This window comes from Rhinopithecus roxellana, chromosome 11 (assembly GCF_007565055.1).
Source record: "Rhinopithecus roxellana isolate Shanxi Qingling chromosome 11, ASM756505v1, whole genome shotgun sequence".
NCBI lineage: Eukaryota > Metazoa > Chordata > Mammalia > Primates > Cercopithecidae > Rhinopithecus > Rhinopithecus roxellana.
In genome coordinates this window covers 120,442,654-120,470,069 of record NC_044559.1, presented here as the reverse complement: position 1 = coordinate 120,470,069, position 27,416 = coordinate 120,442,654, and the positions used below count along the sequence as shown (strand labels likewise).

General features: G+C 37.9%; 1 protein-coding gene across 3 annotated transcripts in view; it reads left to right on the top strand.

Annotated features, from left to right (window-relative positions):
• Positions 1 to 1,626: 1,626 nt before the first annotated feature.
• The window catches only part of NEBL (nebulette), a 116,157-nt gene continuing 90,367 nt past the window's right edge, over positions 1,627 to 27,416 (top strand). The window contains exons 1-5 of one of the 3 annotated variants that reach the window (XM_010367580.2): positions 1,627 to 2,099; positions 2,204 to 2,275; positions 9,099 to 9,203; positions 10,837 to 10,947; positions 18,182 to 18,292. In XM_010367580.2, the coding sequence (XP_010365882.2) occupies positions 2,022 to 2,099; positions 2,204 to 2,275; positions 9,099 to 9,203; positions 10,837 to 10,947; positions 18,182 to 18,292 (477 nt within the window). In that variant the 5' untranslated portion in view covers positions 1,627 to 2,021. The remainder of the gene's footprint in view (positions 2,100 to 2,203; positions 2,276 to 9,098; positions 9,204 to 10,836; positions 10,948 to 18,181; positions 18,293 to 27,416) is intronic. The other 2 variants (XM_010367583.2, XM_010367582.2) reach the window with 2 other exon arrangements.

Genomic DNA, 27,416 nt, shown 5'->3' with positions numbered 1-27,416 from the left:
AAAGATAATGTAATAGATGTATAGAATACTAGAATAGTCTTCTGGCCAGCAGAGGACTTGAGGGAAATAATTAGAATCCACACATTCTTTCCTTTTATGGAACAAATAAAATGTACAAGCAATGTCCTTGTGGAATCCACTATACTGGGCCAGCATGATATGGCTGTAATCTTAAGAGTTGTGGTTTCCAAATTCAGCATGCTTGGGACAATTTCTTTTTGGTACTTTGCTGGTGAAGAGGATATGTGATACCATTAATTTAGCCTTTATCAAAAACTAGTTCAAGACCAATAGCTCCTTCTAGAACACAACATTTTAGCAGAATAGAGCAATATTTCCCTAAGTAATAGGTCATATTTCACAGAGGAGTGCTAGTTTTCTGGGGTAGTGGGTATAATTAAAAAAAAAGTGATAAGTAGATAGAAAGATAGGTAGGTAGATAGATTAGATTAAATTGGATTAGATTTGATGAGAGAGATAGGTTTTGTGTTCAGGGGAAAAGGAGGTTAAGCAAGCCTAAGTAGGTTTTTTGGTTGAAGGTCTTCTCAGAGCTTCTAATATGTCAATATGCCTTGTAGATCTCTAAGTGGCAGGGGCAGAGATTGGGGTACAGATTTCCCAAACATACTTGTTTAAGAAACCTGCTTTTCTCCCCCAGAATCTCTTGTGGAACTTTTGCCTCATGAAACACAATTTCAGAAATAGTTTATACATGATGACTGTGTAGAATGTTTTTCTTGTTAGGGTTTTCAGTTTAGGTAAGGCCGAGGCATTTTTTTAATAATACATTGAAAACTAGATATGATATCAAGAGAAAAAGAGTTATGTTTGGCTACTTAGAATGATGTATTATTTTTAATAAATTTGTATTTTCTGTCATCGTATTACTATTCCTTGTAGGGTATTTTTTTATGCCCAACGCTAATATGCTATGACTTGGTAAAATTAATTTCCCCTAAGATTTAAATAACCAGATTAATAAATCGTGAGTTGTAGAGAGTCTTGGAATTGCCTGAATTGACATTAAAATATTTGTTTTGAGAAATGTATTTTTAACCTTGGTTTTACATAACCAAGGACATGTACCACATTATAAATATTGTGATGGTTTATTTTTCCAAACTTTTCTGAATGTGGGGTACCCATTGAGTAATAATGCACATCGCCAATGAATTTGTAAAAATTGACATGATGAGTAGAATTGCAGAATTCAAAGATGATGATGATTATTTTTGAAACAGTGATGTTTCTAGAATTGTTAAATTATATATCAACATGTGTTAACTGCAACTTCTCATGTTTAATGATGTTTACAATTAATACAATACCATACTCGCCAGTATAAGACTAACATTCGTAATTAACTCAGAATAGATTCTTTGAAGTGGTTCAAAGGGCTTTTCATAATAAATAACTAGCCTCTAATCAGCTAATATAAAGTGGGTATTTTTTAGGATGTGAGAAGTACTGGTGTGTCTGATAAAACATATAATTTGGGTTAACAAAATGAGTTTGAATGATCCAGATTCTCTACCCCAAGTCAGAAGGAAGGCCGACATTCCAGTGAAAGCTTTATTTAGACAGAGACGAGGAGTCTTTGAGATAACAGGCTTTGGACTGTGCTATCTTGAGTGTTAGAGCTGAGTAGTTTTTGCAGAATCTCTAAGTCGTTTTTACACTCTTTTATGAATGAATAGAATTAGTAAAAGATAAATAAATTTTCTCTTTTGGGTTTCTTAACCAGTGGAAAAAATGTTGACTTTAAAAGTTCATAAAATCAAGTTTTGCCCAAGAATATGTTATGTCCACTTGTGAGGCCAGCCTGGTAGACCTCTGGGATCCTGTTCTGTTCACTCACACACCACTGCGATAAGGAGTGAAGTGTGGGCTAAATAGGGTTGAGGCTTGGGCAAGGGCATTTCGGCCAGAGCACCAGAGACGTCAGCATCTCAAGGGCGCTGTGGTATGAAAAAGGACGCCACATGAGTAAATTTTAAAAATAAATATTTTAAAGGGTAAAAATGAGGGTCCCTGTATTTGAGGATGTAAAAGATGAAACTGAAGAAGGAACAATAGGGGAAGAAGAAAATGAAGACCGGGTGAGTGAGAAAACACATACTCATGACCAGCGTTTGTTCCTCTAAATTGATGATGAGAAAAATGTTCTCTTTCTTTTTTTTTTTTTTTTTTTTTTTTCAAACAGGTCTTCTATAAGCCTGTTATTGAAGACTTAAGCATGGAATTGGCCAGAAAATGCACAGAACTCATTAGTGATGTAAGTGGCTGGAGTACTTTCTGTCTTATTTTGCATTGCACCTGTGGTATTATTATGTTATAGAGGCATAGAGCTGTGGGGGAGACCCTGAAATCACCATTTAAAATACAGTCACTTTCCAGATCATGGAACAAAGTCTTGAAATTTTAAGTGATTTCGCCAAGGTCACCTATACGAAGAATTTCTGCTAGAGCGGTCTCCTCATTCTTAATCCAGAATCCTGTCCCTTATGAGTTTTGCTGTCACTCTGGCATGAAATCATAAGGCATTGAATTACAGTATTTATTCCATTTGAGAACTCCCAAAGATTTTAAAATGAATGTAATGATGTAATTTGTCTTGGGAGGCCCTCTATCTAAATGAGTAGTCATTTTTTAACATTTTGGGGCGTTCTGAAGAATCTGATGAATGGACTTGTCTTTCAGAACAGGAAAATGCATATATATATATATGCATATAACTTTTATTTACAATTAGTGCAAGGGACATTTTTGTTGTGACATTTTTTAGTAACTGGGATTGGTCAATATTACACTTCAAGGGAATCCCAGAATTACTGAATGATTGAACATATAGTTTTATGTTAAATATGGAAGCTAGAATTCAAGAAGTACAAGGAAAAATATTGCTCACCAGGAATGAGAATTTAGATGATCCTCATTAACAGTTCTAAGAGGATTGCTGGTCCAGAGGAAGGGTAACTCCTGTAGAGTGAATATGTGCCTGTGTCTTCATTTAGAAAGATGAGCACAATACTGGTTGTTTCTGTTGTTGATAGTGAGCAAAATGATCAGAATGTTTTGCATGTTTGTTTTCAAAGGGAAGTCAGTCCTGGGCAGGAGGACAATGGGCTGGCACGTCCTCCAAAGTCAACCTGCCTGGGTTGACTCCACAATAACCTTGGAAAGGTTATGTAACCTGGCTGGGCTCCATCCCTCAGCTGTAACATTTATAATAAGATTAAATAATGGTAATGCATCTAAAATGCTGAATAAACTATCTGGAACATTGTGAGTACTCCATAAATGTTAGCTGTTATTAACTACTCTGTCTGTTACTTACTTTTACATCCATCCAATCACAGTTTATATATGACTGGCTCTTTCTGACAAACCAGAAGACAAGCATAAAGGGTGGTGGTGGAAATCATACCCTTTCCCATATACTTGACATGTGATGTAATTACCCTTTAAATTAAATATTTCTTTGTGCTATTACTTAATAGTCATTAGCTATTGTGTGTGAAAGTTCTTTGTAAATTGCAATAATAATAAATGACAACAACAACAACAATAACAATATTGGCAACAGTTAAGATTTAGTGACTACTATGTGCAGGGATTGCAGCTTGCGAGGTAGGCACTATGCTTTTTCTCATTTTTGAAGTGAAGAGATAGAGGCACAGAGAGGTTCAGTACCTTGCCTGGGTCACACAGTTAAGCAGCAGCAGTAATATTTGAACACAAAGGCCTCCCTCTTACACTGCCAAGTTATCTCTCACTGCAGATTTCCATGAAATGTTGTTCTTTGCCTTATTATTGTTACGTTACTATTGGTAGTAGTAATGCTACCTACTAAAACTCTAAGTTCCTAACCTCTTCCAGTTTGATATATTTTTATTGAAGTGCAATTATAATTGAGCTAACTTGTATTACATAAACCATCAGGACTAAAGTGGTAACTGTAGTTAGTAGGTGATTTTGTTGGAGTTGTTTTGGGTAAGATCGTTTTTCAGTGACTTTAAAACCAATGTGTTGTGAGGGGTGGTGCCTTTATCATTTTGCAAAAGCTTAAAGCCATACATTTCACACCCATGTAGGTAAAATTAAACAGATAGGCATACTTTCTGTTTATTAGAGATATCTGTTGCATAGTAGAATGTACTACTTAAATATTTAGGACATTATTATTGTGGCTTAATTTATATCTGTGTTCACATTCACATTTTGCTTCCAAATAGAATTCTATACTTGCTGAGATACTTATTTAATTTTTAGATTTTTTCCTTTTCTTTTCCCCTGCCCTGCCCTGCCCTGTCCTTCCCTTCCCTGCCCTTCCCTTCCCTTCCTTTTATGACAGGGTCTCACTCTGTTGCCCAGGCTGGAGTTTCATGGTGTGACCACAGCTCACTGCAGTCTCAATCTCTTGGGCTCAAGTGATTCTCCAGCCTTAGCCTTCCAAGTAACTAGAACTACAAGTGTGTGCTACCGTGCCTGGCTAATTTTCTTTTTTTTTTTTTTTTTTTTGTAGAGATGGAGTCTCACTATGTTGCCCAGGCTGGTCTCAAACTCTTGGCTTCAAGTGATTCTCCTGCCTCGCTCTCTCAGAGCACTGGTATTACAGGTGTGAACCAGCAGGCTGGCCCTGCTTCGTTTTTATAGATGAGAGGGATAGTTTCATGGACTTCTCTTCATGGTATGGCCTAATTATTACTCTCTGAACTTCTTCCAGCCTTCCTATGTCCTTAATAACCAAGATGTAATAATCATAACTGTGCAGAGCGATACAGATGTGGACGGTCTAGATCATGTGTAGGATAATGTTTTGCTTAGCTTCTAGCACCCTTTATGATGCTATGAAGAGTTTCTTAGACTTGGGAGCTGCAGAAAGCTGTTAGATTAGCTTGATGATCTGTAGACCATCAGAGCCATTTAATTCCTAATTTCTGACCTGTAGCTCCTAGCTTAGGACCCGTCATCTTTAAATAATAGTTTGAATTATTTTAACCATACTAGGGCTAGATCTAATCTGTAGTTTTCTGCCCTCTTGCCTGGCCCTTTGAGAACTTCTGAAGTTCATCTCAGTTTGCCATTTCCCTTACCGAGACAGCTTGGAGTCAGTTGACCTGTAGACACTGCTGTATCATTCCATTGTCAGACAATCTGTAGAAATGTTAAGCAAGATTGGCCTAGAGATCAGCCCTAGGAGGCCTGCACTGCTTCGAATTCTCCATAGAGAGAAATGTCAGTTTTTCAGTTCAAGTGGCTTCACTTTGGGAATCAGCATAAGGCATTTTTCTTTCTTTCTGTTTCTCCCCCATCCTAGTTTCTGCTTTGCACCTGCTCTACCAACATTATGGGGTTTCCCTCTGCACAACTCACTTCCCAGTCTTGAAGAACAGCTGGTCTTCTGAGGCAGCCTCTTTTATTTTTCTGTTAATCACATAATGCTATTATTTTCTCAGATATATTCTCGCAGATATACTTTCTCTCATATTTAGTCCTGTTAGTCTAATCTAACAATATCTAATCAATTCCTTGACTAAGTTAAACCTATCCACTCTCTTGAGCACTCAGAATCATGGATCTAGTAGCCTTCTGATGGGGAGTCATAAAAAAGATTGGGCAAAAGGGAATCTTTTGTATGTTTCTTGTAAATTAGGCAGAGAGAGCCTTCCGCAGAGCAGGTGGACCACATCTGCATGCAGCCTCTCACTCTGCGTTTAGTTCAAGGCTCTTTAGGGTGTTCATCTGCATGGCAGCAGGAAGAATATTTTCCAGGCAAATGAACGTTGTTGTGGGTAAATCCTTTCAATGCCAAAAACATTAAATTCTATGGTTACCCCTCCAGAGAAAGCTTAGATGATATCAGAAAACCTGGGAGAGTGACCTTAGCTATGACCAGCCCAGTTAAATAATAATGGAGCCATAATTCTTTCTACCATGGCTTATTGAATTTAATTTGTATGATTTCACTTGTGAAAAGGCTTTCCAGATACTCTCAGTTAAGAATGCTTGTGAAAGTGTTCCTATTTCTCCACATCCTCTCCAGCACCTTTGTTTCCTGACTTTTTAATCATTGTCATTCTAACTGGTGTGAGATGGTATCTCATTGTGGTTTTGATTTGCATTTCTCTGCACACCAACATGGCACATGTATACATATGTAGCAGACCTGCACGTTGTGCACATGTACCCTAGAACTTAAAGTATAAAAAAAGAAAAAAAGAATGCTTGTGAAAGGAAAGAGCCTCAGACATCTCCATGTCTGTCATCCGATTTCAGCCTTTAGCTAATCTCATACTCATTCAAAGAAACTTGGCCAGGAGGAGGAAGCGACCCTGCACTAAATTCATCCTAACTCTAATGGAGACATTGTGGGATTCGTGGGTAAGGGCAAAAGAGAAGGTCAATGTTTGGGACATCTTAATGATCATGAAGTCATCAATTTTGCCCTTTTTGTTTTTCAGTGTAAAAATGAGTTGGGTTGTGTATTGGTTAGGAGTGCAGATGACTGTAAAAACAGGAAAGCTCTAACACAATGACTTAACAAGTAGGTTTTTTGTTTCCCCAGCTGCCACATATAGAGCCTGGAGGTAGCTAGTTCAGTCTGGATACTATGGATGTTATCAGTCTCCCAGGCTCCTTTCCTTCTATTCTGTCGTCATTAGTATGGTGGCTTATTCCTTGGTAATGCATCATTGCCGCTGCCTTCCCTGTGATTGAGAAAGGAAAAGGTGGAAGACAGAGTGTCAAAGGGTTGTGCAGCGTCTCTCCCTTTATACCAGAAATGCTAGAAGCACTTCTGGGAAGATTTCCACTAAAGTCGCAGAGCTTGTGGCCTCCCCAGGCCAAACACTGAATGGCATGACCATGCCTGGTTTAGATCAGTTTGTCCTCTGGGACTGGGGCAGGAGCCTGGCTGCTCTCATTAATCCATCTGGGCTCTTTTAATAGGAGACAATGGGAGTGGCCAGTCTATCCAATAGGTGGTGTCAACCCAAGATTGTAAGATGTAGACATGGTTGTAATAAAATATAGCCATCTATTCAGTGATTTTTAGGTTACCTAAGATTTATTTCATTGACCAATATAGTTCCCTTTCAGTGATCATTTCCTATTATCTTGGCATAGGAAGGCTACTAATATGTAACTATTATTTATATAAATATTCCTTAAATATTTAAAAATCTAAGATTCTTTGCTTATTGTCATTTATATTGCACAATTCATTTGAAATCACACGTGATTGTGTGTTACTTGTAACAAATTGTACAATTTCTCTTGAATTGTACAATTGTAAAGGATCTTAAATTTTAAATGCACCTTCAATTAAAATATACAAATATATGTATCTTTTTAATAAAGACCCAAGAAAAAGAAAACACAGTCCACAATTAAGACTGAACTATTTGTCTGCCTAACAGAAGAAGTAAATACCTCACCCTTATCCAGTCTTCCTGTCCTGAACATTCTGCATGTGTCAGACTTTATCAGGAGGCTGTAGCCACAAGCACATACCACTGCAGTGAAGAATGTGAATGTGATGGGGAATAGATGGTGGCAAAAGATAAAAATAATGAGTCAAACTTAAGCCTAATGATAGGCTATTTTCTCTCACACTTAATTATATAACGGAGATACTTTTTTTTCCGTATGATCAAAATAGCCTACTATTTATCATACTGCCATTAACAGTTTAATTACTAGTGGCTGAGGAGGGTGATTTGCAGGAACCTAAAATTATGGCTAATCTCTGAGAAGAAAAAAAAGTAATTTAGTGCTCAGATAAGATAAATATGTTCTCATGTTGATTTCATGAATAAAGCAAATGTTTAATGTGGTAGGCATCTGATATCCAAGAGTCACAGCAGTGCAATATGGCAATTTGAAATAACTTTACTTAATCCGTATCTAGTTCTACCGCAGGTTAAGTAATGCCCCTCAAATCAGGTTTGCATATGGGAAAATCTCCATGTACCATTAGTGTATAACATCAATATTATTCACGTCTTCTAAGAACCAGGTAATATATGCAATTCAACTCCACTTTTGGGTTATAATTAGGGAGAACATATAATTTATCATCTGAAACAGGAACACTTTTCCAGTCTAAGTATTTATGGTCTTGGGAGGATAAACATGACTATATTACAGAGTGATACAACTTTTAGCAAATTACCTCCATCTTCTCAACGAGTCATCGTTTTGCCTCCCAGTTTCCAGATTGTGCAGCAATTAGTGTGACAATGTGATTATATTTTAGGTCCTTCTCCACATTTCCTGACTTCTTTTGGTCTGAAATGTCAACCTGGTTCTTCCCCCAGCCCAACAATTCTGGCCTCTCCCCAAAGGGGAAGAGAGTGAGTCATTTGACTTGTGAGTTGCAGAGAAGAGATGAGCAGGCTTAGCTAAGCCTCACTGGGCTTTCTCTTGCTGATCTCCAGCAAGAAGGCATTCTGGAATGATCTCTACCACATAGCAAGCCTTCTGGGTAGGTTCAGCACTTCTCTGCGCTGGGGAGGAGGATTGGGAAACCTATGGGTGCTCATAAATTGGGAGGAATTAGTAACAGGAAGCCCACGGTGGCCACAATTTAAGCCTCTTCCTCTAATCAAACATGTCTAGGTGGTAACGCTAATAGTGATCCCCATTTGATTTCTGGCTCTACTTCTTAATTGGTCACATCTGCCATGCTGACTACTTATTTTCTACCTTGAGGTAGGCAGCTATGTTTCTGTTTGGCTAAAGGCTTAAGTGTCAAGGCTTAAAAGCAACAAAGCACCAGGACACTTGTAGGAGTGAGACGGCATATGCTTGCTAATTGCACTGGGCAGGCTGGGTAAACAGGACCCATCATCCGGGGTGTTGATGCTTAACTGGACCCTCGCTTATCTAAAGAATGGTCTTTCCTCACTGTGCCTCATCATCTTTGCCATCCTGTGCTGGATATCCGTTTATTTAACTTGGCTTGTTTTGAGGCCCCTTTCACATTTGAGTATTTACTTCAGTAAATGGACTTTATCGACCTAATTCTCATGCAAAAAAGGCCATTAGAATTGTTTTTCTTTTTCTCTTCTTATGTAAATCATTCTCTTTTTTAGATCCATTATAAAGAAGAGTTTAAAAAGTCCAAGGATAAGTGTACATTTGTGACTGACACTCCTATGCTAAACCATGTAAAAAATATTGGTGCTTTTATTTCTGAGGTAAGGTATCAAAAGCTTGCAAACTGGCTTGCATTTTTCTTTTTCTTTTTATATAGATGAAAGTCTGTGCATTAAAGAGATGGCGAATAATATTTTCAAAAGCACTCCTGAATGTTAGTAATAGCTACATAATTATCTAATGCGATGCACTGTCATTTAACTCATATAGATTGACATATTTTACTATGTATGGTTTATATATTTTATTATACATGTCTATATTTTGACTCTAAATCTTTCTTATGTATATACAGTTCCTCTTGAAAAGGCATCTTTTTATTCAATAAGTAGAAAGCACTGGCACAATGGTTCACTTTAGAAGTTCCATTATTTTGTTTCCTAATAGATATATTAGAGATAAATGATTGAACATCATTTTGGAAATAAATAAGATTTACCAGTTGTCTAAAATGTAGTATCTTTGATAAATAATGTTAAATGAATTTAAACTATTTTGGAGTAGGATAAAATTCAGTTCAACAGTGATACCTATTATGAAACCACAGACTGAGGAATATGCTACATTCATTTTCCAGCTGAAAAATTATGTAGTTTCTTTCTGAAAGCATTTGGAACTACAGTTTATGTTGCATTGTAAAGCATAATGTTAACGATGATGATTTCTGTGATGAGGCATTACTGTAGTCTGTGAATAGATCACTTAGAAGAAATACGTTTGAAAAGAAAAGGAATGAAATTATGTTGTAAATGACTGACCTCTAGTGTTTCATAAATTATGTTGGAAAAAGATCAACTGGATATTCTTGGGATTATTTCTGCTAATGCGAAACAATTTTGAATGAAATCAGTACATTTTATTTCATTAAGTACCAGAATCCAAAGCGTGTGGTAGCAGAAGGCTTGCACAGGATCTGTGCTCAATAAATCAATACTCAAATCTAGCTCTGAGCAGGAAGAACATCAGGAACTCGTCTGCAGATAATGGAAGAACACAGTTTGTTTGTCTTAGCTATGTTCCGTTATCCTGTGCAGATAAATACTTGATGTTCTCAATTATTGATTATATTTCCTGAAGGAGTTAATTGCAGAGCAAAATATTGGAAGTGAGCAATCTGTTGTGTTCCCTTGAACCTTAGTTTTCCCAAGAGGAAAGAGTGTTTGTCTTTGGAGTAGTGATTGAGATGGCTTACCGACAGTGCAGGTTAGAGGTGGGTAGGCACATAAACAACAAAAAAGCACTCCACCCTCCCCCTGGAGCAGGAGGAGGCTGAGAAGACCTGAATAAAAGAACACTGTCCTTTGTCAAGTTCTAGATAGTAGATTCTAACGACTTGTATTTTCTGGAACAACTCGAATTGCTTGCTCACTCATCCAGCATGAAACTGTCAATACACACAAATAGATTTACTTTTAGAAATGTGCTTGTGTTTAAATAGAAAGACAGCCGTTATGTCCTTGCATGTCTCATTGAAAGCGTTCTCTATGATAAATTGGATTTATTTCTATCTCTTCAGAATATGTTTGTCAGCTCCAGTATCTAAAATTAAAATGGTCTGCAGATTTTAAAATCAATTCTGTTTTGGAAGAAAGTTTCTTCTTTTCTTCTTAAATTCATAATTAAAAAAAAAATGGAAGTTTATTTATTAACTTTTTTCCTGTTTTTTTCCCCCAGGCAAAATATAAAGGCACCATTAAAGCAGATCTTTCTAATTCTCTTTATAAGCGGATGCCAGCCACAATTGACAGTGTTTTTGCAAGAGAAGTTACACAGCTCCAGAGTGAGGTGGGGTTTTCCTAAAGTGTTTCATAATTATGTAGATAAAACATATAACTGGAAAAAAGTTACTTAGCATTTTAATAAAATGTCTTCATCATGGGTGTTAAATACCAAATGAAAGTTGAAAGCGACTGATTAATGTGCTGTCAGTAGTTGCTGTTGAAACTGCAGAAAGTGAAAAGGACATGCAGGTTTTTGTCAGTCACGTGCTACTGTTTTCTGAGTCCCTTTCAACGCAATTTATAGAGCAAATCTTAATCTCATTTAGACAGCTTACATGGATGAAATTCTCATAGTAAATATTAAACTGTTCCCTAATTTCATATATGATCCCTAAGTAGAGAATATTTGAATAGCTTGCTAAAAGCCACATAAAGAGATAATGGGGCTGGACACTCTGGCTCAGGCCTGTAATCCCAGTACTTCAGGAGGCCAAGGTGGGTAGATTGCTTGAGCTCAGGAGTTCAAGACAAGCCTGGGCAACATGGCAAAAGCTGGTCTCTACCAAAAATACAAAAATTAGCCATGCGTTGGCATATACCTGTGGTGCCAGCTACTCAGGAGGCTGAGGTGGGAGGATTGCTTGAGCCTGGGAAGTTGAGGTTGCAGTGAACCAAGATCATGCCACTGCACTCCAGCTACAGCAACAGAGTGAGACTCTGTCTCAAAAAAAAAAAAAAAAAAAAAAAAAAAAAAAAAAAAAAAAAAAAAAAAAAAAAAGATAATTGTTAAGTTCAGTATCTACAGATCTGCTTCATCAATTAAACAAGTGGTCCCTGAATTTCCTTTTCTGTGGATTGTGTTTTTCCTTTAGGATATCTCAGGCTACCAAAAAGAGCCCCCATCAGGTGGAAGTTACAATTTGGTGATTGCCAGTTGCAGAGGAACTTAAGAATTGTCATCATGTAAACTCATTTTGAATCCAGAAGGGTTTAAGAGTAATTTTCTCTTTGTAGCGTATCAACACATAAGGCATTCTTAATCTATTGCATTTCCTAAAACAGAATTTCTAAATGGAATGTTTCACCTCTTTCTGGTTCATCTTAATGTTGTGTTTTCTTCACAGAACAATCAAATTTGGGGACGTTATTTTGTAATCTATTCTTTAGCTGTCTCAGCTACACAAGAGCAGGGACTTCATCTGTCTTGTTCCTTGCTCTGGTCTCGGAAGAGTTCCTGGCACACAGAGAGTGCTCAGTAAATACTCGTAACATGGATTTTGTGGAATTTTGAAATTTTCTTTCCAAGGATATGCTTCCTTTTACATAGTTTGTATTCTTCATTTCACATATTAGGTTAATAATAGTAAACACACAGAAGTTGTTCTATGCATTTCACGTGTATTTATGCCAGTCAGTCCTCACAACAACCCAATGAGGTGTCCCCAGTTTAGAGTTGTGGAGGCTGAAGCACAGAGAGGTTAAGTCAGTTGGCCAAAGTGGCACAGCCAGTAAATGGTAGCACCGGCACGTGAATATGGGCAGTCTGGCCCCAGAGTCTAGGTTTTTAACCACACACTATGCTATATTTTTCCTACCATTTCCAACCCTCTTTTTCTTATTAAGTAAGTTTACTTCTTTCCCCAGAATTTCCCCAGAATCTCTCTCTTTTTTTTTTAGATGGAGTCTTGCTTGCTCACCCAGGCTGGAGTGCAATGGCTTGATCTCAGCTCACTGCAACCTCTGCCTCCCGGGTTCAAGTTATTCTCATGCCTCAGCCTCCTGAGTAGCTGGCATTACAGGCGCACACTACCACACCTAGCAAATTTTTGTGTGTGTTTTTTTTTTTTTAGTAGAGACAGGGTCTCGCCATGTTGGCCAGGCTGGTCTCGAACTCCTGACCTCAGGTGATCTGCCAACCTCAGCCTCCCAAAGTGCAGGGGTTACAGGTGTGAGCCACTGTGCCGTACCTTTCCCCAGAATCTTTTTAAGTAGAGATACCTAGATAATCTTATTTTTAAATTTTTTTTTAAGTTCTGGGGTACATGTGCAGCATGTGCAGATTTGTTACGTAGGTAAATGTGTGCCATGGTGATTTGCTGCACCTATTTAATATCAACCCATCCCCTAGGTATTAAGCGCAGCATGCATTAGCTATTTTTAAGTAGTCTGAAAATACATTACTCTTGAAAAGTGCTGAGCATAGTTATTCTTTGCAGAACACCTTTAAGTATTTCACTATTACAAATTTAAATGTTCACTGTGTACCTGACTTGGCAGTAAACTAATCTCAGTTATGCAACATGCAGCTTAAAATATATGATGTCAAGGTTCTGCATGGGTGACTGTGACTAATATGCCCTTTATTTTTCCTGCCAATATCTGGCCACCTAAGCACTTGCTGATAATGTGGGTTACTTTAAAAAGCAGAAAATTACAACCCAACACTTGATATGTGACAAGCAACAATTAAGCAGTAAAGAAAGAAAAGGAAAACAATCTATTATTGCTTTTATACTTCCTTGGGAAGGTAACTTTTCCGATATTTGCATCCTCATTTCTTTGGAAGCACACAATAGCTCTCAACTTCTTATAGCATAAATAGGTCTATAATACACAAATCCCTGCCACGTAGAACTTAACATGAAAAATAATCCAGGTTGTATATTTTGGAATCTATCATTTGTCAGAATAGGTTCCCACTAACATTGTTAACATGTTATCCTATACTAAAATAGATACCACTGGGAAAGATACATATGCACTCACTTTCTAGCATTGCTTTCCATTGTTGTAATTAGTCACTGAACTTGTTAATAAAGAAAAACCTGGATTCTGGATAAGGTAGCTATTTCAAAGATGTATGTAACCGTCATAACATTTCTTTAGATTTACGTACATCAATGTTATTATTGTTAAAATTGTGATTCTTAGAGTTTACCTAATAACAAGAGGGGCAAGAAAGTAGAAGAACTATTTGACAGTGTCTGTGATAATTAAACAACTAAACATTTACTGTGTCCAAATAGTATCAGATTTGTGATATCCTAAATTGGAGTATTGGATGAATTCAGAAATTTAATGACATTCTGGGTTCTAATGAAAAGTCTCTTCAACTTTTGACAAATTATTAAAACAAACTATTATCTTAAAGTCAATTTGCAAACACTCTCAGATGCTTAAATTGAAACTAGAATGATAAGGTAAAGTTAGCTGGATGAGCACTTACAGAAAATGCCTGAAAGGAAGAAATGCCAGAAAAAGACAGAAACGTAGAGTTTTTAGGAGGCCATTTTATTAGCTATCCCGTTAACAATTTTATAAGCACAGATTACAAAGAAAGCTTCTGAAAATGAAATGGACCATGCCATGAGGTGGCGAGATCCTTCTCATCAGGGCTGTTTCAGGCACAAAGGCTAAATAATGCCTTATCATAGAAGCAATTCAAGCTACTCAGGCATTGGAACTGCAGCTTAATGAGAGTCTGTGTGTCATCCACAGTGGTCGCAGGATTCTGTTTCAGAAGTTCAGAGGTGTCTATGCTATGGGAATAAAAGCATATTTACCTGTGTCACATAAAATGTAATGTAAGTTATGTTATTGTTCTGATCATCTTTGTAGCATCCTATGCTATGTTGTTAGAAATAACCATCAAGTAGAGTTAAGGAGCCAAATAAATCATACTTTTCAGAGGCAAAGCCATTATTTTAATTTTCATTCTTGACCTCCTTGGCCCGTAAACTTGAATTTAGAGATCTGTGAATTTTCTGAAAGCAAGGGCAGGGAGAAGCTTCAGGGCGTCTGTAAGACCCCCAATTTCAATGCCAGATTTGGCCAGGTGCTGTGGCTCAGGCCTGTAATCCCAGAACTTTGGAAGGCCGAGGCGGGCAGATCTCTTGAGCCCAGGAGTTCAAGACCAGCCTGGGCAACATAGTGAGACTCCATCTCTAAAATAAATGAATAAATAAGTAAATGCCAAAAAATTCTGTAAGTTAAACATAAATGTACATTTTATCTGTATACATATGAAATATAAAATATGCTGTAAGATCAAAAATGTAAAATAAATGTATTTATCACTTGTATAAACATAAAGTGTATATGACTATTGCAAGTGGACTCCTGTCTCCAGGTTCCTAATAACATGGCAATCTTAGTTCTCAAAATATGAAGAAAACAGCATTAATCTAGGGAAATGCCATACAATAATGACAAATCCTAAGAAATCAAATTTATCAGCAAATTTATTAGCTTGACACAATTTTCCATTAGCTATTTTAAAAAAGAAAATTAATATGATAAATTAAAGTTCAGCTCCCTCCAAGTTGATGTAATCTTAATTCTAAAGTGGTACTTAGTAGCAGCTATAAATGAAATGACGATTTTAATGCTGCAAGTAGAAAATTACATAGCCTTTTTAAGAAAGAGTGCTTTTTGAAATTGTGCTTGATGACTCATCATTTCTATGATAACCCACAAAATGATCAGCTGCATTGTGTTACATTTATCTAGTCACAAGTATATGATAGTAGGTCTGAAGTACAAAATAAACCAGGCAACCATGAAAAAGGAAATAGGCATATACTAGTTCTTTTCATTTAAGACGAAGGAGCAAATCTCATAGAAGTTTTTCCTTGGCTTTATAGACTTGGGTACCCATTAAACTCCTCCTTCCCCTACCTCTGGGTTATAACACAGGGTGTAATAGAACTGAGATAATGGACTTTCTCCACCTGAATGGAGGTTTTTAAAGGGTTCCCTGCTTAACATAATTAATTGGTGAAAATGTAAAGATGCAGTCTCCAGAGGGAGATATCTTGATGGAGTATATTGATGGACAGACTTTAACAAGATGAATTATCCCTAGAACAACGTGAGGTGCTGCTTCTGAGTCCCGGTAACCAACCAAATCCTCAGGATTTGAGGCAGAAATATGGCTGGGCAAGACTTAATAAGACTTAAAGTTATCAGTTGACAGAAGTCTCAGCATAGCTATCAAAAGAAAAATATTGTGATCTATGGATATGTTAATAACGTTTAGCACGGGGGAGGTGATAACCTAGATGAAATCTGACAGTTCTAATTAAGATTGGTCCGACCATTGTGAGCACCTTAAGAAAGAGATTGATAAATTGGGATTTGGGCTGAAGAGAGCATGTAAGGCGTTCAGGAGTACAGCACTTTAATCCATACTGCGAGTCTGGAGGAACAGAAGTCATTGTCGACTGTCTTCCCACATTGGAAGCTCTGTCTCATGAACTAGGCTCTTTTCATATGGCCACATAGATGCAGCTAGGGGGAGATAGACTGGGGTTTCAGTAAAGAAAGAACTTTTAACCTGAGCTTTCAGAATTTAGAGACTGTGGTGGCCCGGGTTGAGTTCTCTTTCAGTGGAAGTTTTTGAAAAACTAGATGGGGGTCTGTCCAGAGGGGGGATTGAAACATTGATAGTTATACCAGATGACATTTTTTTTGGATGATGAGATTCAATGACTTTAGTTGTAAAAATCAGACTTATAATGATCACATTAATCCTTTAAATAGGTTTATTATCCAAGTTGAATGGGTGGTTAATACTGTTTATAAAAGCCAATGAAGGGTTTAAGCTCACAAGAATGTTTAGTAAACTCATTTATTCATCCGTTCACTAAACATTTATTGCATTTCTACTCTGTCATTCACTATGATAGGCACAGGATAAAAAGACGTATGAGACAGGCGTGCAGTCAAGGAGCTCATACTGGTAAAAACTTTCTCCTTAAGTTTAATTTTATATATTCTTTGCATTGAAAACTACATCTTGTTTTGTTGTTGGTAAAGCCTGTTCTAGTTTTTCTTTTTCTTTCTCTTTCTCCTTTCCTTTCATTTCCTTTAGTTTCCACTTCTCTTCCCTTTCTTTTCTCCTTTCCTTTCTTTCTTCTCTTCCCTTCTCTTTCTCTCCTCCCTTCTTTCCTTCCTTCCTTCCTTTTCTTTCCTTTTTTCTTTCTTTTTTTCTTTCCTTTCTTTCTCCTTCTTTCTCTTCTCTTCTCTTCTTTTCTTTTCTGTCACAGGATCTTACCCTATCACTCAGGCTGGAATGCCATGACTCACTGCGGCCTCGACTTGCTGAGATCAGGCAATCCTCCTGCCTCAGCCTCCCATGTAGCTGGGACAACAGCCATGTGCCACCATACCTGGTTTTGTTTTGATATTTTGTAGAGATGGGGGCCTCACTTTGTCATGATCAAGTCTCCCTCTTTGACTTCTCTAATTACACGCATGAGCCACTGAGCCCAACCTACTTTTTCTTTCTTAAGTTGCCATTTTTCTCATGTCAAGTAATTCCAACTCCATTTAACATCCTTTTAGTATTAAACTTTTAATATATTTTAAAATTAATATTGCCTTTCTGTCCTTCATTTGTTATTGTTTTATTCTCATTCTTTTAGCTATTCATTTATTTATTCATTCACTGAGCAATATTTTGTGCCAGGCAGTCCTCTGGGTTCTGAGGATTCAGTGAACATAACAGTTGTGTTTAGTAAGGGAAGACGGATAAGTAATTATACATAAACTAAACAAAGTAATTAAACATTATGAAGGAAATAAATAGGTTAATAATATCAATGGAGACCAAGGGGATAACTTGGTTTCTGTCTTTCGGTTCCTCTTTAATTTCCAACTTTGTGGTTGAGTTTGGTTACATCTACTTCTGAGATATCTTTCTCATATCCCCTCTCCATCCTAGTATGGAGGAAATTCAACATAGTGGTTATGGATGGTATCAGTCCATTTCCCTAGTGGAGGCCAAGACTTGACGTATCTGAGAATTTTGCCTGCATGCTATATTTTCTCCCAAAGGTTTGTGCATTTGATGAAGCTTATATTATCTTATAGCTGTGCCTACATAAAATCAGACCCAATCATTTGAAAACTAACAGTTTACTTTCAAATATCCTATAATTCCCCTCTACTTAGTTGTTTTACCAAGATTTAAATCTTTGACATCTATACCCCAGAAAGCTCTTGGATGTGGATGATTTCCCAAAACTGCACCCAAGGTTTAAGCTAGAAGAATAAAAATGGAAATTCCATCTTTGGTCAAGGACATTTTGAAATAAACCACAAAGAGTTAGAATTAGGAATCTGAACAGAAGCACAAAGATGAATGCATTGTGGATACTGTCTTGTTACAGAGATTTAGGCAAATTAACTATCAGTGGTGGTATTCAAATATATAAAGTCCTAGCAAAACACTGAAATTTAGCAGGCAAGAATTTGTACATCTCTAAATGGGACTAACAATTATGTGTGTTTTTCAGGTGGCCTACAAGCAGAAACATGATGCTGCCAAAGGATTCTCAGATTATGCCCACATGAGGGAGCCTCCTGAGGTCAAACATGCCATGGAGGTCAATAAACACCAGAGTAATGTAAGGAAGCTCATTTCTCATGATTTTCTAGTGAATTGTTAAGTCATATCAAAGCTTATGATTATTTTGCTGAAATTTAAATATTACAACAGCCCTATTCAAACAATACTTTAATATTTCTTATCAGTCAGAGGTACATCTGAATTACTCTATCCACAGTCATTAACACCTTGCCCAATACCTTTATGTTATCGGGCCCTTTCAGGCATTGGAATTTTGCTTTGTACAAGACAAATGTAGATCCTTTAGACCTATTGGGTTATCAAGCATTTCCAGAGCTTCCTTGACTTGATGCTGAAGCTCATGGCTTCTAAGTCTAGAATCACAGAAGAATTGGAAGAAAGGGCATCAGGAATCAATGACACACAGACGGATCATTCACTAACACCAGCTATATTGTACCCACTATTGTTTTCTCTTTTCTTTTCTTTTCTTTTTTTTTTTGAGACAGAGCCTTGCTCTGCCACCCAGGCTGGAGTGCAGTGGTGTGATCTCGGCTCACTGCAACCTGTGCCTCCCGGGTTCGAGCAATTCTCTGCCTCAGCCTCCCGAGTAGCTGGGATTATAGGTGCCCACAACCACACCTGGCTAATTTTTGTATTTTTAGTAGAAACAGGGTTTCACTATCTTGGCCAGGCTGGTCTTCAGCTCCTGATCTTGTGATCCACCTGCCTTAGCCTCCCAAAGTGCTGGGGTTACAGGCATGAGCCATTGTGCCTGGCCTATAGTTTCTTTTAGGATGTTTGTAAGAACAAATGGTCCAACCTAAGACCCATGGAAAATATGACAGCAATAGATGCCAAATGGCTGACTTTAAAGCCAAGATGGAGGAAATCCGTCAGTAGAAAATCAGTTTCTTCTTTGGTAAAAGTTAGCAATTGCATCAAGGTTTGCATGCATTTGCTCAATTACCACCACCATCCTGGTGGCCTAGAAGAGTAATTTCTTCCTGGAATTGTAGGGGAAGCTTTTTTTAATCTCCTCATCCTGACTTTTCTCTCCAAAAGGAATGTGTGAACTGTTCGTCAGGTTCTTTATGCATTAAAATCAGTTAAGATAAAGTGCCTGTCTTTTTTGGGTCAAGAAACTCCCTTTCTTGGAAAAGTACCGGAAGTCCAGTTGTCATTTCACATAGAGTCTGTTCTGCCACTTAGTCCCTTTATGGAATGGTGCTTGGCTGACCATGTGTCCCCATAGCCCCACTGTGCAGAGTGTTTTTTGCAGAATGGCAGCTGTTATTTGATATTAAATTGCAGTAAGCCAATGTTTAAGTAAAAAAGTGGAATGAGGTTTTACTTTTTAACCCAAATATACAAACATATGCCAATAGCAGAGCACTTTTCTAAGATAGTTTAAGATTGCTAGGAGATGAAGAAGCTACATGTCTATAATTATTTTAAGGGTTCTTTTAAGGGGATGCTTTATAAGAACTGTTTGCTTAAGGATGACTGTAATAATCATAATAACTACCACTTACTGAGCACAGCCATGCACCAGGAACTATGCCAAGACTTTGATCATTTCCAATTCTCATGAAAACCCTGTACTGATTCTTATTTTGTAGATGAGGAAAATGAGACTAAGAAATCAAACTGCTGAGTCTGCTCTTTCTGTTCCACCTTGCTGTTTCCACCTTAAAGGTCACTGGCAATTAGTCGAGGTTTTAAATGCAGTTTTTAAAAATGGGGAACAAAATAGGTTATCTTCAGATTTCAAATGCACTGCAGGAAAGAATGGCAGAGAAACCCTGAGTTTCCAGTATTTTAACACTGAAGAGACTAAATTCACACAAAAGGCCACGGGTTAGAAGGTGGTCTGGTGGTCTGGGGTGAGGTCTCTTGTTACACGGATCCCCGGGAGGCTCTTTCCAACTCTATAATTCAATGAAATTCAAATACGGAAGTTCCTTATCATAGAACTGGGCTTATTATTTTAACTCTGCCTTTTCTTCTAAAAGGTCTTTGATTGAGGGATTGAGGGAATAGAGTATAAAGCCCTTTTCTCCTTCATTCAATACTGTGTACTTATGGGAGAAGGCTGTATTTACTTATACTCCTCTGCCGACTTGACTCAACCTTTGCATGCAAAGTTTGTACATATAATAGGATTTAGAAAGTGTTTAAGACTATTTACTCAGATTTAAAGTGAGAATGATATTTGTATTCTACCTGTGAAGTAGTTGATATTCCTCTGGAGTCAAGCCACTTAGAATAATACATTTGTTGTCCCTACAATATGAAATTTAAACATAGGTCTTGAAAGTACATCTCTTGGTTCTGTGGGTGGATCTATGAAATCTCTATAAAAGACAATCTCCCATAAACCTGTCTCCTGTAAAAGTTCAGCCCAATGAAACTCATTGCAGAGAATTTGCTAGTAGAATTACCCTTTCATAATGCAGACTGTCACTTTGCACTATGGCTATAAATGACTTCATTTAATTTAAAATAAAAGTGTGTCATGTGTATCTGATTCACCTGAAGACAATGGAAGTCAGCATCTTTGCCTAACTTTATGTTTCCACAAAAATCAAGTCAGATTTCTAATACCTTTTAGTGAACCAGGATTTCTCTCTCTTGTGCCTTTAGAAATGTGAGTAAGCAGAAGAGAATGAGGGATAGGGCTCATGTGACTTTATGGATTAATTTCCACCTTTGAGTAATGGCGTTCCCAGGGGCAGAGTTTTCTGGAGGCAGTAGTCTTTTGTGCCACCCCAAAATTAAATGATCTCCAAACAGTTAAAAAAAAATTTCTTAGAATAGCCTCCACTGTAGTGAAGTGGCGTCATTGTCTGGGGTAATACCTGAGGTTCATCATCTCATGTCAAGTATATTAAGGACATGGACACACACAAGGAGTGAGTTTAGGAGTGGAAGTTTACTAGGCAAAAGAAAGAGAAAGGAGAACAGCTCTCTTTCTTGTGAGAGAGAGGTACACCCAAATGGGACTTGTGCCTTGTGGCAGAGTGCACCGGATTTTATAGATGGGCTTGAGGAGCCGGTTTCTGATTTACATAGGGCCCACAGATTGGTTGGACCAGGTATGACATTTACATAGCCTGTGAGGAAGCTGGTTGCCCCCCGCCTCCAGTCCCACTATGCAAATGGAGTCTTTGCCTGGCGGTTTCCCTGTTGTCTGCTCCCTACTGCACGTGTGGTTGGAAAGGAAAAGGGAAGATGGAACTGCCATTTTGAACATGCCTACTCCCAGGTAGCCTTTTCCTATTGGCACAACTGCCAACATTCACACGTTCAAGCTTCCAGCTCACTTGTGTACGTCTGCAGCTCGATTTTACAGCCTGCTCTTTGTTAGAAAAGAAAATGACTTTGGGGCTGCTTTTCATTAAAAGGAAAGCCTTACCAAGAACTTCCTTACCCTTGCTATCTGCCTAAATAATTTATTCTTAACTCCTGTATCAGTAGCATATAGAAAAGGAACTTGGAGTCAGACGTTGGTTAAAATGCTTCTTGGCCATACGTTGCCTAGATGACCCTGGACAAGTTACTTAATGTCTCTAAATCTCAATTTTCTCATCTGTAAAATGGGGACAACAATATCTACCTCAGAAGATTCTCACAAGTATTAAATGAAACAATATGCGTAAAGGGCTTCACAGAAGAGCCTCCATCTTCAAGGTCGCTGGCATACATTATCGGTTCTATTTGGTCCTCCTTCAATTTTTAAAGGGTGAGTTGGGAGTTTAGGGTGATGTCATAGTTAATTTGAAACAATTAAAGGAAGTCCAATTTATAAAAGGCCAAATCAATATGAAATTTATATTAGGGAATGTTTAGGTCAGAAGGGCATATTCAAAAGGTTCCTGAACCTATCTTACTAGTACTATAATCAGAAAATGATTAAAAGCAGCCAACCGAAATCTTTTTGTACCTTAAGGGATATACCCCTGCCAAACTTTTCTAATGTAATTAGAGAAATTGGAGATATTCTATCCCGTGACTTTCCCCTAAAGATGGACTTATAATGAAAGCCCTAGTTATGTTATTAGTTCTCATCAATCTTATCAGAGACATGAAGTCCAACGGTTCTGAAATAAGTCAAACAAATTTTAAACTCTATTTTAAGTTTTGTAAGTAATGTGGTCTATACAGACTTGTGATGAAATTGGAGTGGTAAACTTTTCCAAAACACCATATTGGTAATCGATTCAATGTGTATTAGAAAGAAGTATTCAGCATGGGAAATAAAAGACTTAATGTTCTTTTCAAGAATGATATATGTACTTTCTTAAAATTAATAAAAACTTATCGGCAGACAATTTCTATTCCATCAGAAAGTGAGAAAGCTTAAAGATAAATCAGTAAAATGATACTGGAAAAACAATTATGACTCTACGTGGTTCCCCAATGAGACTTACAATAATGGTGCTTTAGGATTTAGCATTAAAATTAGATATATTAGTATTTTATTCATCTCTAAGACAGAATAGTTAGTAATACTTATTTTGCCTTCTATACAAGATTATGGTGGTGATAAAATTAAATCATGAATAAGAAAATAAGACAACTTTCATCAACTATAGAATTATTTATAAACAGTGACAGCAATCCTAAAGGATAAACCATTCTGGCCATAACTCTGTAGTTTACTCCTTCTTTTGGAAGATTGAACACTTTTTATCTCTTCTGAATAGTATCTGAACCTATGTTTACTTACCTTTAAAAGGCTTATATTCTCTTACAGAAAAAGAATATTTACAATTTAATAATTTAGTAGGTTTTTACTCACAGCATGCCCAGACAAAGGTAAGCATCATTTGAAATGGAATTAGCAGTCCACATGCCTATTTGATGATACCTGGAGGGCTTCTCTAATGTGAGAGTTTATGCTAAAGACGAAGGTTTTCTTGAGATGGGTTGAACCATTGCTTAAAGATTATTGGTATATACCAGTTACATGATTTGCCTCTGTTCCACAAACTTAAAAGATTATATATTCTGTTCCCTTTCTTCTCACCAAGAATCAGTTTAACCTTCAAAGGGTTCTGGGTCAGCTGGATGTGTTTTCTTTAAGGTCTGTCTGCTCATGCAGGCCTTAGCCCGCACGGCTGGCTGGCTGGCTGGCTGTCACTCCTGCAAGGCTGCCATCCCTGAGCTGTCTTAATCTTCTCATCTCCAAGTAAAAGTCATCTCCTTGACTTTCACTTCAAGGAGAGTCTGTGGAGGTTTTGCTTTTCTCTGGTTTATTAACTCACCTACCAAAGAGTCTCAAATCACTGTTGCCTGAGTATAAAAAGCTTGCTGGAAGGCCACTGTGAATCCTCTGACTGCACGCGTGTCTGCCTATACCTGCAGAATAAAGGTGTCTATTTCACGTCCACTTTCAAAATCTCACATGCGTTTCTCTTACTGGTCATGTCTAACCCAGAACCATTTAAGGAAAGGGATTCTGAAGGATGTAGTTCCAGCCTTAGAAGGGAGTGTTGATGTAGCCCAGTTGAGTCAAGACACATCAGGTATAAAGTGAGGATTTAATGAATTGATGCAGAAAAGGATGGCCTGGCACCTTGGACACTCTGCATGAGCATGGGGAACGTGCAAAAGACATGGCTGTTATGAAACAGAAGTGGAAGGATTATAAGGAGAGAACAAGCTGAGATTAAAAGAGAATAACATAAGATAAAAATATGAGCTCAGGGTGAAAGTGAATATGGTAAGATAAAGAAATTCAGAGAGAGATTTTGATGGACTTCAAATATTTGTTGGAAGTAACAAAGAACAGATTTGGCACTATAGAAAATGTGAGGCTGGGTGCAGTGGCTCACGCCTGTAATCCTACCATGTTGGGAGGCCAAGGTGAGAGGATCACTTGAGGTCAGGAGTTTGAGACCAGCCTGGCCAACATGATAAACCTCATCTCTACTAAAAATACAAAAACTAGCTGGGTGTGGTGGCATGCACCTGTAATCCCAGCTACTCAGGAGGCTGCGGCAGGAGTATTGCTTGAATCCAGCAGGTGGAGGTTGCAGTGAGCCGAGATCATGCCACTGCACTTCAACCTGGGTGACATAGCAAGATTCCATCTCCAAAAAAGAAAGAAAGAAAGAAAGAAAAGTGAAATGTAGGCTGTGTTAGAACTCTCTAGATTTAGTGACAGCAATCTATTTCAAGTTAGTGCAAGGGAAAAATGAGATTCTGTTGTGTATGTAATTGGCAAATCCAAACTATCTTCAGGCATAAGTGGGCTGGAGCCTTCACGGTGTTACCAGAACTCTTCTTCTCTCCCCACCTCTGGGCTCTGGGACGTGTATAACACTTTCAGATAGGCGCTTTCTCTGTGGATTCAAGGTGGCAGCTGGTGTTTCCAAACTTTAATCATCCTTACAGCAGCCGATGTCAGAGAAAAGAAGAGCAGCTCTTTCTCCTCCAGCCTCAGATCATTCAAATGACCCTGGCCTTGCTTGGGTTATGTGTCTGTCTGGTTTCCAGATGGATGGGGTATCTGACTGGACAGCCTAAGTCAACATGAAGGCAGGCTGAACAGAGCCCCACCAATCACATGGAGTGATGGGGGAGCTGTTTCCAGATATAAAAACCTAGGCTGACAAAAAAATTTAACACATGCCCACTACAAAGGGATTAGATAGGAGAATGACTTAGATAAATGAGAAAGAGTAAAGAGATAAATTCAGTGAAAAGAAGCCAAGAGGAAGAGATCAAGCATGTAAGGTAATAATTCTAGGTGTTCCTATGGAAGAAACCAGAATCACTATTTTCAGATAAGACTTTATACTGTTTACACTATTAAAAGGAAAAAGTGGATCATCTTGAGTACAAGATAAATGTATAAAAATGATAATCATATGATAATTTCTTTGCCCAGTGCCAGACATATAGAACAAAATGATGAAACTTCATTGAAAGGTATAATAAGATATTTAAAGAAATGGAGGAATATCCCCCTTTCTCCTAGGAAAAGACCGACATTTTGTTACAATATCATTTTTCTTTAAGGCATTTTATAGAATCAGTGCAATGCTTGTTAAAATTACAGTTATTTCCTTTGTGGAATTTACTAAAATTATTCTAATAAAAATAAGAAAAGAAATAGATGAGTAGTAAGGAAATGAAACTTTAACAGATATGATTGTTTGAAAAATTTCAAACAGTCATACATTGAAAAATGTATGAGCGAGGTAGTGAGTGTTAAGTCCTTAATATGGTACATAATAGTCTGAAATGGAGACTATTATTATTATTTTCCTCCCCTCCTCCTTCCTTCTTTCTTCTTCTTTAATCTTTCTTTCTTTTACCTCCTCTTTCCCCCCTCCTCCTCCTGTTCTTCCTCCTTCTTGTTTGTTCTCTGCTATGCTCTGAAGACGGAGTAGGGAACAAGACATTAAGGAAAATAATGTAAAAGCAATTATTGACCCTCAAGTTCACATGTCTGCTGAGTTGATGATTTCTTCTTTTCCCTGTCCTTATGCAAAACAAGATTTATAGAGCACCACATTGTCATGAGAAGACTGAAGAGTGAAGGCCAGTCCATTGTTCCAATATGGTTAGCATTTAGGGTTTGAATTTATTAAGGAATAGAAAAAAATATACATGTATACACACACTTTGACCTCCAGGCCTCTCTTCTGCTGTGTTACGTTTTTTATTCTTCCTGAGTTCTGATGGGTGGTAGATTGGAGCAAATACGTATTGAGAAATGTCAGATGAGCTTCCCTCAAACCTAGTGTTACAGGAAATGGGTCCTGATCCAGACCCCAAGAGAGGGTTCTTGGATCTCACACAAGAACGAATTCAGGGTGAGTCCGTAAAGTGAAAGCAAGTTTACTAGGAAAGTAAAAGAATGAAAGAATGGCTACTGCATAGACAGAACAGCCCCAAAGGCTGCTGGTTGCCCACTTTTATGGTTATTTCTTCATTATATGCTAAACAAGGGGTGGATTATTCATGCCTCCCCTTTTTAGACCATATAGGGTACTGGCCTGTTGTTGCCATGGCACTTGTAAACTGTCATGATGCTGGTGGGAGTGTAGCAGTGAGGATAACCAGAGGTCACTCTCCTTGCCATCTTGGTTTTGATGGGTTTTAGCCAGCTTCTTTACTGCAGCCAGTTTTGTCAGCAAGGTCTTTATGACATGTATATTTTGCCAACCTCCTATGTCATCCTGTGACTTAAAATGGCTTAACCATCTGGGAATGCAGCCCAGTAGGTTTCAGCCTCATTTTACCCATTCCCTTCTCAAGATGGAGTTGCTCTGGTTCAGATGCCTCTGACACTAGCAATGGGTTAGGTGTAGGACAATGAGGCATCTGTGCAGGAAGCCATGTTGCCATTCCATGTATATTCAGATACCCTTGGAGATCGTGACATCAGGAGTGTCACCCTCTTGAATGTCCTCCAACATAAGCCCCCTTTCCTATGGAATATTCCCAGGGAGTGATATCCTGGAAGATGTGACAAGTGATCAGGCGTGGAAGCTTTTTTCTGTGTGGCTCCATGGTGTCCTCTTGTTTGAATTTGCAGTTCATGTCAATCTTAATATTTGTTGTGAGTCGCATATGCCGGCCTCTAATTTGCAATTTACATGGATGATGGGGCCCTATTCAGAGTCCTGCTCCTGCCGCCTTTGTGCTGTTCACCTCTCTTCACGCAGTCATTAGGCTGAACAGCATATAATTAGGTAACACATGTAAAGCTTAGATTTCTGAAAGGTTGTGGTTCTTTTCAGAAAGTAAGGGTTTCCATTTTTACCCTCATTCTTTCTAAACAAAAAGACATGTCCCCCCTGTGGTTTTCATATGAATGTAGTAACTTAGAAGCAGTTAGTCTTGTAGTTGGGTAATAATTTGGGTTTGTTTTCACCTGAGAGCCAGTTTTTGTTTACACAGCTTGTATTTAACTTGGCATAGGATGAGATTGATTTACCATCATTTGTGGATGAGCGTATTGCTTTTTGAAGCCGATGGAACTGGCCTGCTTGAAAACATTCCCTAAAGATTTAAAATCCACCCAACAAAATAACTCAGTTTCCGGCTTATTTTTATGTTTCTTTTACTACCTGTATGCATAAAACCTACCTGAAATGACTTGTTAATGTAAAACCTCTGAAAATATAAATGTGGAAGAAAACAGATGTTCCTTCTGAAATTAT